At 46.2% G+C, this 13,376-nt stretch overlaps 1 protein-coding gene across 4 annotated transcripts in view; it reads left to right on the top strand.

Moving 5' to 3' along the window:
- TBC1D12 (TBC1 domain family member 12) overlaps positions 1-13,376 on the top strand; it is a 105,307-nt gene that overhangs the window by 1,919 nt on the left and 90,012 nt on the right. Inside the window, exon 1 of one of the 4 annotated variants that reach the window (XM_039547910.1) lies at positions 5,439-5,482. The exons of 1 other annotated variant lie outside the window; for it this stretch is intronic. In XM_039547910.1, the coding sequence (XP_039403844.1) occupies positions 5,454-5,482 (29 nt within the window). In that variant the 5' untranslated portion in view covers positions 5,439-5,453. 2 more of the 4 variants (XM_039547907.1, XM_039547908.1) reach the window with 2 other exon arrangements.

Genomic DNA, 13,376 nt, shown 5'->3' with positions numbered 1-13,376 from the left:
CCTGTCCCCCTCCTCTCTCAGTTCACTGGGCTTTGGAACCCATGCCCCTTGCCTAGTGAGTGCTGCAAGGCTGAGGGCGAATCCCTCCATCATAAAATGCCAAGTACGGTTCTACTGTCCTTGATTCACATAACCAGGATAACAACACTTTATTACTCCTGCCCTAATAACAAAGAGACTGGGGATCCCACAGCAGACAAAGTGACCATTTGGGCAGGCAGGCCATTATATTAGGCAGGATGGGTGTGCCCATGCAAATGAGATCAGACGCTGATGTCCTTTTCCACAGCTCACCACCAGATGTAAGGGTAGCGCTCATTCTGACTCTGCTTACATTCATAATGTAATAAAAATACTGTAATGATTAATAATAGTGTAATAAGCATGTCATAAAAACAAATTTTATATTTCCAAGATCACTGCTTTATAATTTATACTCAGGTAAATTAGAAAATCCCTGGAAATATTCATTTTTAGTAGGGGGGTTCACGAGACGACGTTTAGGTGAAAGGGGTTCACAGGTTATTAAGGTTTGGGAACCACTGTTCTAGTGCTTACGAACTTCATGAGTCCCTCTCTCTTTTTTTTTGACTTTTGTAGCTTTTCTTTCTTTTTCTGTTGTTGCTGATGACTCCTTTAACACTGTTTTTTTTTTTTTTAAATCCTTTCCTTCTTCCCTATCCCTATCCCTTTTTGCTGATGTTCCCAGGGGCTGGGTTTTCATTCTTTTACTTTTTTTTTTCTTCTCTACACTAACTCTTGGATGAGTCTATTATAAGCTTTATGCTCTAATGAGACTTAATTCTACTTTTCCACCCTTGACTATGTTCACGACTTTTCTATGTCTTTCTGATATGGGTGTTCTGCTGCTTCCTTAAAGAAAAACATGGCAGAAATTGAACATATCTGTCCTCCACAACTTTCTCCCTGCTTCCTTTCTCCACTTCTGTTGACAACTCTGTCACCTCCATGTCATGCCCCTACACTAGACCTCTCTGTCTGTACAACATTGTAGTTCCTGCACAGCTCTGCTCCTGTCCACGCTTCATTTTCTGTAGCTCCCCATCTTCTTGCCTGCTCTTCTCACATTGTCTCATCCTTTGTCTGCTCATGTTGCTCATCTTCATGACACTTTCCAAGCTTCTCCTTTCATCTAGAATCTCTCTCTCTTTCTTGTATGCCAAGCATCCTTACTTCCTTCTTCAACTTTCTCCTCAAAATCCACCTTTTTTACTTTTCACCGTTTTTTACCATTATGCTTTTTCCTCCTCCCTTTTTACCCTATTTTAGTCTCTACTTAATATCAGAACTTAACATTTGCTTATTGTAGATTTCCCTACAAAAAACTCATCACCTGCAAGTTAAGGTTGCTAGACCCAAAGTGAAACATAAAAAGTTAGTAACTAAATCATTCAACACCCCTGCACTATATTCAGCAGTTTCTGTTCTTACCTCAACTATCTCCTTTCTACCAACCTCAGCCCACATATCTTTACCCTCAAACTCAACTACTAACAGGCATCCTTGTTCACCTTTGTCCATGTTTATTGGTTATGGCATCATGTGTTTTTGATGACTGATACAAAGCTGATGTGTCTCTAATAAAGTACATTACACGTTCTATGTTTGGTTTTCTATTGGTGTGTGGGGGATATGGTGTCCTATTGCAAATAGTGGCTTTAAAATGTTTTTTCTGTAATGTGATCTATGTAGTTGATCTAAGGTTAATAATTTTTATGTGGAAATTGCATCATTGGAGTGTGTGTGTGTGTCTGTCTGTCTGTCTGTCTGTGTGATGGGAGTTAAGGCTTCAGCTGAAGTCAGTAGAAATTGCAAGTGCTCTGAAAATCAGGCTCATGTTGGACACCCAAACTGTTTTCTGTAGCTGTTTTCTGAACAGTTTGGCATGTTAAGGAACCTCCATTAAAGTATATAGGACAATCTGAACATGACCTTGGCTTATGTCTCCCATTAGGATCCTGCTCCTGTATACCTACTGAGCTAGCAAAATGAGTCTCATAAGTTACGAGGAGACTGGTGGCACTTTAAAGACTAACAGATTTATTTGGGCATAAGCTTTTGTGGGTAAAAAACCCTGGGGGAAAGCTTATGCCCAAATAAATCTGTTAGTCTTTAAGGTGCCACCAGACTCCTTGTTGTTTTTGTGGATACAGACTAACATGGCTACCCCTCTGATACTTGATCTCATAAGTTAGTTATGTAATGTTCTAAAAAAAGTAGCCCTCATAACTTTTAAATATGCTGCTTTTTCATTATCACGGAATGTCCCTTAGCTCTTGTATTATGAAAAAGGCGTATAGGAGTCCCCGATAAGCAACTGAAAGCAGTCAGTTGGATTAGAAAAGTGGTGTCAAGCCTGGGGCTTTGAGACTCTAAACAATGGCCCTCAAGGGCAACAGTTAAGAAACTGTGTCATGGATGGTAAATTGAAAATTTGTTTTCTGAGCTGTGCCCTGTGATTTTAAAATTGTTTGCGATGGAGAATCCACTGCTTCCCTGCCAGACTACAGAAAGCTGAGGGATAGGGCTCCCTTAAGGTGTATGCACTATATAAACCTAATCATAGGTTCTTGGGGTCAGACTCATGTAATTATATCAGACTCTCCACTTTAATTTAAAAACAGAAGATAAAGGGAAAGAAAATTGGTAAGTTTCCAGCCCTCATGGCTGGGAAGAAAAACTTGGAAATGTGAACCACGCATGATTGGTGTAGAGATGTAAACTCAGTCTGTAGACAGCCTTGAGAAGTGTACCCCATTCATTCCAATCTCTTCTTAATAAGACCCCAACTGCTCTGGGGAGCCCTGCCAACACCATCCCAACAGAGGACTCTGTCACAGCACAGAAGGGTTGGCCTACCCCTACAGGCAAAAACACCTCAGATTCTGGAGTAAGAAGTGGGAAGGGGCACCCCCGCTGCTTCAGTGGCTCCCAGGGCCAGCTCCAGACCCCAGCGCGCCAAGCTCGCGCTTGGGGCGGCATTTTGCCAGCAGGGCGGCAGGCGGCTCCGGCGGACCTTCTGCAGTCATGCCTGCGGGAGGTCCACCGGAGCCGCGGGACCAGCGGACCTCCCGCAGGCATGACTGCGGATGGTGTGCTGGTCCCGCGGCTCTGGTGGACCTACCGCAGGCATGACTGCGGAGGGTTCGCTGGTCCCGCGGCTCGGGTGGACCTCCCGCAGGATGCTCCACCGGAGCCGCGGGACCAGCGCACCCTCCGCAGGCATGTATGCAAGAGGTCCCCCGGAGCCGCGGGACCGGTGACTGCCAGAGCGCGCCCCGCGGCGTGCCGCCCTGCTTGGGGTGGCGGAATTCCTAGAGCTGCCCCTGGTGGCTCCATCCCTTTAGCAGCTATTCATAGAGTGAGAAAGGGATCCAGTACTGCTGCTGCTGTTCCTGCAGCATGTTGGGCATTCTGCCACATCGGGTGGTTATGAGGAAACCATATGGGGGCACAGATATTTGGGGGAAGGGCTCATCTTGTAGTATCTCAGAGGCCTCAACTTATCTTAATCTGGCTCTCTCCAAGGAGGGCTGGATACATGTTCCACTGGCTCTGCTTAGGCTTAGGGGGAAGCACCTAGCGAAGAATGGTTTCCCCTCTTTTTCTCTGTCTGTCCCTGCCCCCCATCAACCTGATCAGATCAGGAAGGGGGTGGGGAAAAGATAAGGTGAGAACCAACAGCCAGTTATACCTACCTAATTCTCAGCCCCAGTGTGGGATATGGCAGCCAGAGGGCTGCTCTAACTTGCAGTGATTGACTGTGATCCCACAAGGGACTAGAAAGCATTGGGGAATAGTAGCACTGCACTGTGTGGTGACTGTTCAGAGAGGGGACATAGGAGCTCGCTGTGCTGACGCTAAAGACCATTGATGTCTCTTTCCACATTAGGGAAATCCTCAGCATGGGATTTACTGTGGTTTCTGCTCCCTCTGTGCCATCCATATGGTGCAAAGGGAGAAGAACCTTCCCCTAAATATTGTCATCTCTTCCCCTCTTTGCAATAAAGGGGCTGAAAAGGTTGGACGCCATTGATTTAGAAGGAGTCAAAAAGAGGTGGTCACATCTAATGTGGTTGCTGCCTGGGAACCAAGATTAGGCTCCTGAGCTGTGTGTGTTTAGATGAAATTTCTGAGTTTATTGCACCACTTCACAAGTATGAAGCTCCGGGCTGCCCAGAGGGGGAGGGCAAGTGGGGCAATTTGCCCCAGGCCCCCACAAGAGTTTTTCGGGGCCCCTGGAGTGGGGTCCTTCATTCACTCCGGGGGCCCTGGAAAGCTCTCGCGGGGCCCGGGCCCCCAGAGCTTCTTCCGCTCCGGGTCTTTGGCAGCAATTCGGCGGAGGGGGCCCCCGGCCACTGAAGACCCGAGGCCCCCTGAATCCTCTGGGTGGCCCTGATGAAGCTGCCCCAGGGCCTGTCTTGTGCAGGAGGTAATGTTATCATTAGCTTTAACTGAGCAAGCCTGAGTCCTAGACTGCACTAGATATTAAGTACACCAGTGTTCCCCAACCTTTTTGTGGCCAGTAGCACATTCATGTTTTCAGAAGAGTGTGGCGGGCGCCAACAATTTTTTAAGGCTTATTTTGTATTTGTACATTAAATAATACAAAAATCATCATTTAATATAATATATGAATCCAGACAGAAGCTGTGAGGACAGAGAACACAGGCGCCTAGCCTGCAGCCCCGGAGTTATCTGTCCCCGGCAGGTGCGGCGCTGCGGCTTTTCTCTGGCTTACGCCAAGGCCCCGCACCTGCCAGGGTCCGAGAACACTGGCGCCCACAGCCTGCAGCCCCGGAGTTCTCTGTCCCTGGCAGGCATGGGGCCGCAGCTTGTCTCCCCTGCTGGGCATTAGGTGGGCCCCGCACCTGCTGGGAACAGAGAACACCGTGCTCGCAGCCTGAGTTCTCTGTCCCCATCAGGTGCCGGGTCGCGGCTTCTCTCCCCTGCTGGGCATGAGGTGGGCGCACACAAATGCCCCGGCGGGCACTATGGCACCCGTGGGCACCACGTTGGGGACCACTGAACTACACCATACCCCCTTCTCACCAGCTTCTACCTGTCCACCTTTCTACTTGTATAGTATAAAATGAAGGGGCATCAGCATATTGGAACTAAATGGTTCAGTCCGACACCAATGAAGTCTGTAGTCTAGCTCATGCCTTTGGGTGATGCTGCTGTTACCCATTAGTAATTACACCTGTGGCTACTGGGATCCGATTTTATAGGAGGTGGTTTCAGATGGACTATGGTAACTGGGAGAGGCTGGGTTTTGATTAATATCGTCATGGAAACGGTCTTTTCTCATTTGAATGAGGGAGTGTTAGGTAGAATACGGTAACGGGAACTGAGCGTAAGGAGGTTTTGCATGGTAAAGGAAATCCGAGATTCCCCTCCTAGGGGGAGGATCCTATCTAGGTGGCATCTCTATGATACCGGATATTCCAGGGTTGACCGGGTAGGTCTACGCTGCTTCTCTATGGTGGAACCGCCTTTGGCTGGGGGCTGCCGCTGTTGTGCGCTTGCGTGAGCCGGGCTGCCCCAGGCCACCGTCCGATGCGGTGAGCGGAGCTAGCGGTAGCTGCGGCTCGCGGTGTGAAGAGTAGCGCGCGCCCGCCCCCCCCCCTCGGTCCGCTGCGCCGGGGGGGCTCGTGCGCCCCCAGCTGCGCCACTGGCATCCCGGGGGCTGCGGGGCGGCAAATGGTGGGGCCGGACGATGCCGGAGCTCAGGGCGGCGCAGCCTTGTTTCCCGCGGGCCGGCAGGAGGAGGAGGAGGAGGCGGAGGAGGACGGGGAGCGGGATGGGAGCCGGAGCCGGAGCCTGAGCGGCGGCTCGGGGCAGGAGGAGCTGCTGCTGCAGCGGTACCTGGCCGGGAAGGTCGGCCCCACCGCGCCTGCGGGGCTGGGCTGCAAGTGCTGCCCGGAGAGACCCCCCAACGGGGCCGCCTGTGTCCTGGGCCCCCACGGGAGAATGACCAACGGGGACGCCGGCTTCCTGCTGCCGCCGGAGGAGCCGCCTGCTTGGGCCGTGCGGACCGAGCCGGGGCCCGAGGAGGAGGAGGAGGAAGACGCGAGACTGCCCAATGGGGGCTTCCCTCACTTCCTCCCCGATCCCCAGCCGGAGCCGGGGGGCGGCGCGGGCCGGGCGAGCTCGCCGGCGGGGGCCGCCCTCGAAGAGCCGCTGAGAAGTTGTTGCTTGGGGCCCGATCCGGAGGGGGGCGCGGCGGTTGGTAGCGGAGCTGGGACTGAAAGCCCGTCAGAAGCCGCCGCCGGCGTCCGGACTCCCCGGGACCGCAGCGACGGGGCTGCTGCGTCGGGAGCCCTTTGCCCGGCGCCTCTGGGCTTCACAGACATTAACCTGAATTCCCGCAACACCTACGAAGTGAGCCGCCGGCGAAGCGCCCCGGAGCACCTGCCCCATGGGGGGACACCGGCCACCGCCCCGGCCCCTCCCCAGGACCCGACGGACAAAACCAAGAGAATCGCTATCCCTGGCAGCAGCAGCGGCATCGCCGACTTCATTACAAGGTGAGATTTCCCCCCCTCTCCCCCTGCCCGTGTTACCGGGACGGGAGCGATACTGACCTTCCTAGTTGGGGAGGGGGAAGGAAAGGACACTGCCCCGGTGCCTGGGAGAACAGGGACAGCAGTGAGTCGATGTTGGGTGGAATAAACTTAAAAAATATCGTTAGTCCGTGCAGAGATCCTCCCAAGGTGACCTGATGCTGTGCTGTCCTACCTATTTCACCAAGGCTTCCTGAAACTAGTACTGGGAACTGTGACCTGACCCCCCCACCCCACCCACCCACTCACTCACTCACTCACTCAGCTTTTAAGCATAAAGACTATTTAAATCTCAAGAGCCATTTTCAGTAACATAACGTTAGGAAGAGTCCTGTGGCACCTTATAGAGTAATAGAAGTATTGGAGCATAAGCTTTCATGGGTAAATACCCACTTTGTCAAACGCATTCACCCATGAAAGCTCATGCTCCAATACTTCTGTTAGTCTATAAGGTGCCACAGGACTCTGTCGTTTTTTACAGATCCAGACTAACACAGCTGCTCTACTGATAACATTAGCACTGTTACTAGCAATGGTAGAATTGTGTGCAGAACTTCAGTATCTACTATTCCTGCCAGCCAGAGAGAGGCTGGCTGTGCATTTGGGAGGGAATCTACGAACGCTGGTTCCTCCTGTACACTACAAACATGTCAGTTAAAAGTACCTTGCTGTGGGATGTGGAAAATCCAGACCCCCTGGCAACATAGTTACACTGACCTGGTGGACATAGCTACTGCCTCTGGGGGAGGTGGAGTACCTACATGGATTGGAGAAGCTCTCTCTTTAACATAAGTAGTGTCTTCACTAAGCGCTACAGCAGTCGATGCAATGCTGTAAGTATAGCTGTGCCCTTTAAGACAGTTTTGGAACTCCAGACCATGAGTTTGTTGACTTCAAAACTGAAGACTGCATCACATGTCAAGGTAGTTACAGCAGTAGTGTGATCCATGTTAACTTAATAGCCACAGGTCTCTGGAGAATATTTTGGAATAAAATAAACTTTTCTGGGTTTGAGAATTGCTGTGAAAATACTATGACTATCATCATAGTTTTCTGCTCCTCAGTAACTTTCAATCAGAAAGCTATGGGACTTAATTGAAAATGTGATAAAGAAACAGCAGCTTTTCATTCGTAAGCAGAGCATGGAAAATTGTACAAGCCACCGACTAGCTTCAATTCTAAGCCTGTTTTGAGTAAATTTGAAGGAAAGACCTTTGAAAGGCAGAGCTGTTTAATTCTGGGGTCTCTCCTGTATAATGCAGGGTTAATGTGCCTCAATGGACACAGCCTATCCTGTGATAGATCATGGGTATTTACCTACACTCTCACTCTTCTCTATGTTGTTCTCCTTCCCTGTATTGTCTTAATTCTCTTCCTCCCTCTCCCCGCCCCCTTTATCTTTTTTTCCTCCAAAATCAGTCTCAGGTATAAGTATATACAATATCTCACATCCAGTTAACTAATACAATCTTCTCACGCACAAGGTTTGGAAATCTTACAAGAAATCAGATAGAGTAAACCCACTAGCCGAAGATTGATATGAAAGATGAGTTTCATTCTGCAGAGACAATGCCCAAGTGAGAAGCAGACTTTCCCTTACTGCAGCTGCTGGGGAAGGGGAAGGTGCTTGGATTCCTCCTGGATGCTATCCCTGGATTCTGCTTTGGAGTTATCCTCAAGCTAGTAACTGCCTAATAAATTTGGAGTTTGTCGTCATTTCTAAAGAGCCTCCTGACTGCTTCAAGGATGGATTGAGGGAGGTGTCTACCAGTTTCCTGTGTACTGCAATGGGAGTGTGTGGTGCTTCTGCTCTGTCTCTTCTTTGCTTTTGTGTCATCTTTTTGTTTCCGGTACTCTATGCTCTCCTGCCTCATTTTTTGAGTACGCCAAATTAATAACTCCAGTTCTTGTTGTTTATTGCTTTCCAAAGTAGTAGCCGAGTAACACTGAGTAGTCTTCTGGGAATCAGTGAAGACTGACAAGGCTAAATCCAGGTCTGTGCTACAAACTTTCGCCAGTATACTAATGTTTGGCATGGGGAAGATGACTTTTATTCCTCCCAATGCTTCTTTTCTGGCAAACCATCCTGATGTAGATGCAGTTATATACTGGCTTAAGTGTTTTTGACATTACAGCTTATTTTACTTGGGTAACCTGTGTACTATACTGGCAAAAACATTCTTTTCCTGATACAAGCTGCATCTACTCTAGGAGAGTTTGCTGGTATAGCTATACTGGCAACCCTTTTCTAGTATAGACCTAAGTTTCCATTTTGCTGCAGTTTGGAGAAACCCTACTAAAGGCAGTGGAGTGATTTCTAAAGTGTACTAACTGGTCTGGTCAGACCTTACCACACAGCATCAGGTTTCCTAGTGTGCTTTAACTTAGTGCTCAAACACCACTATGTTAAAGCACATTAGGGACCTTTTAACTTGCACCAGCAGGGTCTGCCTAGACCAGTTAATGTGTTTTTAGAAATCAGACCCCTTGCTGCTCTGTGTAAGACAAGCCCATATGCTCCTTTTGTGTGTTGTAGGTTTATCTTTGCAACTTTAAGGGCTAGAAACCCTTCCCTGCTGCCACCCCCCCTCCTTTTTAAAGCATTTAAATATTGTGGAATTTGATAGTTTTTGTTTTAAGAGGAACAGGTCTGGGACTGTTAAAGTTGCCCTATGAGTGAATCCTCAATAGTGACAATGGGATCTCTTGTGAATCTTCTGAATAGATCATTGTATTACAATGAGCACAAAGTCATAAATGAAGCTGGTACCAAACCTTTAAGTTGCGTACTTGCAAACAATCCCAGTTATGCATGCCTTGATTTCCACTGAAGGTGCTTTTTATAGAAGGGAGAATCACTTCTCTGTTCTTCCCCTGTAGTTTTGTGTTAAAACTCTGACTTTTTCATTTTCTTACTTTATGCCGTCCTCTGTTTTATTTAAAATGAGTCTAAAACATAGCTGCCTTTTGTTTTTTGTTTTTTTGGTAGAAGGCATTTAAATGCAAAAGAGGCAGCTGACTAGACTAATAGGCCAGAAATAAGTGTTTCCTTCAGGCTTTTTGGTAAACATTCAATAAGGAAGGCATGCTAGAACTCAAACTGCCTTGTAAGTGTGATTACTTTCTGTTTGTAAGTTACAGCTGAACAGAACTTTGTGCTTAATCACAGAATCACTTCCTTACTTTCAATAGTCAGAACCTAGACTGTCACAATATTAACTTAAACTGAAACCTTAAATATCAAACCTAATGCCCATATGTGGGAGAAATTTGATGTGATCATTGTTAGTCTTGAAACCAGAGTCCCAATCTCTGCCAAGTACTGTCAGATCTATTTGATATAGTGCTAATTTTTTTCTTGAAAATAAGTTTTCACCATCTTTCTTTCCATTTTCCCCCCAACATGCAGTGTAGTCCTCCTGTAGGACAGCCATAGTAATTGAGGGGTTTGTTAGGGCTGATGATCAGTGAGGCAGGGAAAATTGCATGTCCCCAGAACCACCTGCCTCCACCTTAAATGTGTGTGTCTGATGCTATGGCCAAAGCTTCTTGAAAGCTACGTGCCTTCTCTTAGACCTTGTCTACTCAACAGGCACTGTGCTGCTATGTAGTTACATCTGTATAATCCTGTAGTGTAGTTGCAGCATACAGTGACAGAAGGAGCGTTTCCACTGCTGTAGGAACACCACCTCCCCAAGCAATGGTAGTTAGGTCAATGGAAACACTCTCTTATGTTGACCTAGTTGCATCTGCACTGGGAGTTGAGTTGGCATAACTGCAGTGCTTGGTGTGGATTTTTCCTACCCCTTGGTGACACAGTTATGTCTTTTTAAATTTAAGTGTAGACTGAGCCTTAATGTACATAAATCTGGCAGTAGCTCTTGTGGTACATAATTATAGTCTGAGTCCTGGTCTATGCTTTACATTTAGGTTGACATAGTGAACCCGAAGGTGAAGAATCTGCCCTGAGAGGCTATAGTTTTCTGACCCCCAAGTTGTAGCTAGGTTGATAGAAGAATGTTTCTGTCAACCTAGCTACCATCACTTGGGGAAGTGGTGTTCCTACAGCAATAGGAAAACCCCTTCCGTTAGCGTAGGCTGTGTCTACGCTGTTAGTTATGCCGGCATAGCTATGGCACTGTAGGTATGCTGGTAGAGTTCCCATACTGTAGATGGGCTAGTAGGCTGCTGTCTCAGGCCACAAGTGTGTGTCTTGTCTCATTGCTCAGATCATTTTTGAGCAATGCTAGTGGAACCTCCTGCTCTAGCAGCATGAAGCCTCCCAGAGAGTAAGGAAAACTGAAGAGGAATGAAAACAAATAATGCTTCTGGTTTCCCCCCTTTTCTCTGCCTCTCCCCCCCCCCCCCCCCCCCCAAGTCAAAGAATGAACTGTAAAAGGGCAAGAGAAGGAAACAGATGGAGATCAGGCAGCAGTAACTGTACCAGGGCTCCCGCAAGAAGGTTGGGAACCATTGTCTTTGTGATGGCTTTTCTCGGGTATAGAAGTTTTTAAAAGTTTTACAGTTATATAATATATATATGCAAGAACATGATTTGTTATGCACATAGCTATTATTGCTTTCCCAATAACATTTTTACTACCTCACTTTATAGCCACCTGACAATTGTTGGTAAGATACTTGATTACCATTTTATTCTCAAGTTTACAGCTTAAGAACTGTGAAATGTTTTTTGTCCTGCATCTTTTCATTTTTTCCCTCAATGTTTACATTGTTGCTATTTTGAATAACATGTTTAATGTTAATTTTGTGGAAATAAAATCTAATGGAACATGGTTCAGTTTCTTGTTCCCCAAATTCACCTTAGTGAAGAGTTGTCCTTGCTAGTGTAAACTGAACAGTTTAGTTTTTAATAAACAGTTACATAAAAATAGAACAAGACACGTTGTAGGTATATTATTACTGGAATAAAACAGTCCAGGGGAATCATTGTTGTACTTTCAAAGAAAAAACTTTTAAAGTAGTGTTTCCTAGAGGGGGTAGCAGATAGTGCCAGGCTAATTTGGGTGGGGACACAGGGCAGAGAAGGGGATCACTAGTGGAAAAGTTACCTAAGCCCACGTGTCTTTTACCTCATTGTAAACATGTTCCTCTGGCTCAAGCAGCAGGCTCTACCTCAAAAGCTGATTATCATCACATCTTGCTCCTACTGTTGATCTTAATAAGCAGATGGGGAACTGAAAAGAGGTCAGAAAAATGATCTTCTATATGTAGCTGATCTAAACACTACTGCTAGTTTGTTAATTATGCTTATTTTTTTGGCTTCTGCTCATTCTAGTTCCTTTGCAGCTTCAGCTGTCTGTTTAGAAATTTTTAATGTCACAGTTGCTCGTACGTTTCTCTGCATATCAGATATTGATTTATGAACAACAAAGCCACTTTCATACCATCCTGTCCACTTAAATTATAAATAATTTGCCTGAATTCAAATTGCCTGGAGAATCAAGGTAAAAAGCTGCTGGACTCAAATTTTGTTGCAGTAATCATTGTAGTTAACTTCAAATAACGTTTACCGCCCTACAGTATAGCTTGGCTAAAATTGTGTAAACAAGCCAAAAAGCATGCATATTTTAAAGTTGCAATCAAAAATAATTTGAAGGCTTTTTTTGGCACATGTAATGTACAGTAGACGCAGAACAACAACTTATTCTGCCATTATTTCTTGGCCCTTCTGAGACCTTCTATCTAGTTCTAACAGACTTATGTGAACAAGTTACTAGAATTGCATTAATACATTTACTGCAGCCACTTTGTAGCTCAAAGAAGAAAAACCAACCTGTAATAAATTGAGAAACTACTTCTAAAAATCTAAGTTTCTTTACTTTTTAGGGTTTTTTTTTACTTTGCTTTTGGTGATGTGTTCTCTGTTAGTATTTTGAATTTAATAGTGCCCATTTCAAGTATGTTTTCTTCCCATCTGATCACCAGGTGTTTCTGTCAAATCATTAAACATTAACATAGTTATGCAGTTGCTGTATAGTATCTCCATGTTTGTCTATAGCCAGAACTCTGTTGTACATGTGTGAATGGTGAGGATATTTGATTTATTTTTCTTTTCTGTATTTATTAAATTCATAGTGTTTTTAACCCTAATGTTCCTTGGTATGCATGGTTGAGTTTAAGGTTACCAGTTTGTTGATGGAGTATTGGAATCTGTTGTACTTGTAAGGCTCGTCTGTACCAGGCATACTTGTCACTAAGAGCTTGGTTCAAACTGATAAAACACTATCTACCCATAGGTGCTTGTAATACTTTTCATTAGTTCTAAGTGTTACAACTGTAGTAACCTTGAGGGTTTATCTACACAGTGTTAGTGTGCATTAGCTGTGGTATAAATTCCAGTGTGCTTTACATGTGTTGCTCACTGCCCATGTGAACCCTGCTAGCATTCACAAAAAATTCCATAACAGCACAGAAAGGAAGTTAGTGCATGCCTGCTGAGCCCATATGGGCAGTTGAAGTGCAACATGCTGGTATGCACTAGAAATTACACCCCAGCTGGTGTACACTAATACAGTGTGTTGACAAGCCCTGAGCAGGTCATAACTGGTTCAGTTTTCATGACTTCAGTCTGATGTAGACTAGCAACTTGAGTGCTACAGCCATTTTGGTTCAATTAGTCGTCCAAGTGCAATATCACAATGCTTCTATCTGAGGCAAACCTGCAGCCAAACCAGGGCTGCTAGCTCAGCTGACCTGCCAACAGGGGCTGTTAGGTGCTGAAACTCAAGAGGTGCTTCTCCAACAGACCTGTTGTGAGTCACCACT

Source organism: Mauremys reevesii, linkage group 7, assembly GCF_016161935.1.
Source record: "Mauremys reevesii isolate NIE-2019 linkage group 7, ASM1616193v1, whole genome shotgun sequence".
NCBI classification, from domain to species: domain Eukaryota; kingdom Metazoa; phylum Chordata; order Testudines; family Geoemydidae; genus Mauremys; species Mauremys reevesii.
Note: the sequence above shows the minus strand (reverse complement) of the source record. Positions and strands in the feature narration are given on the sequence as shown.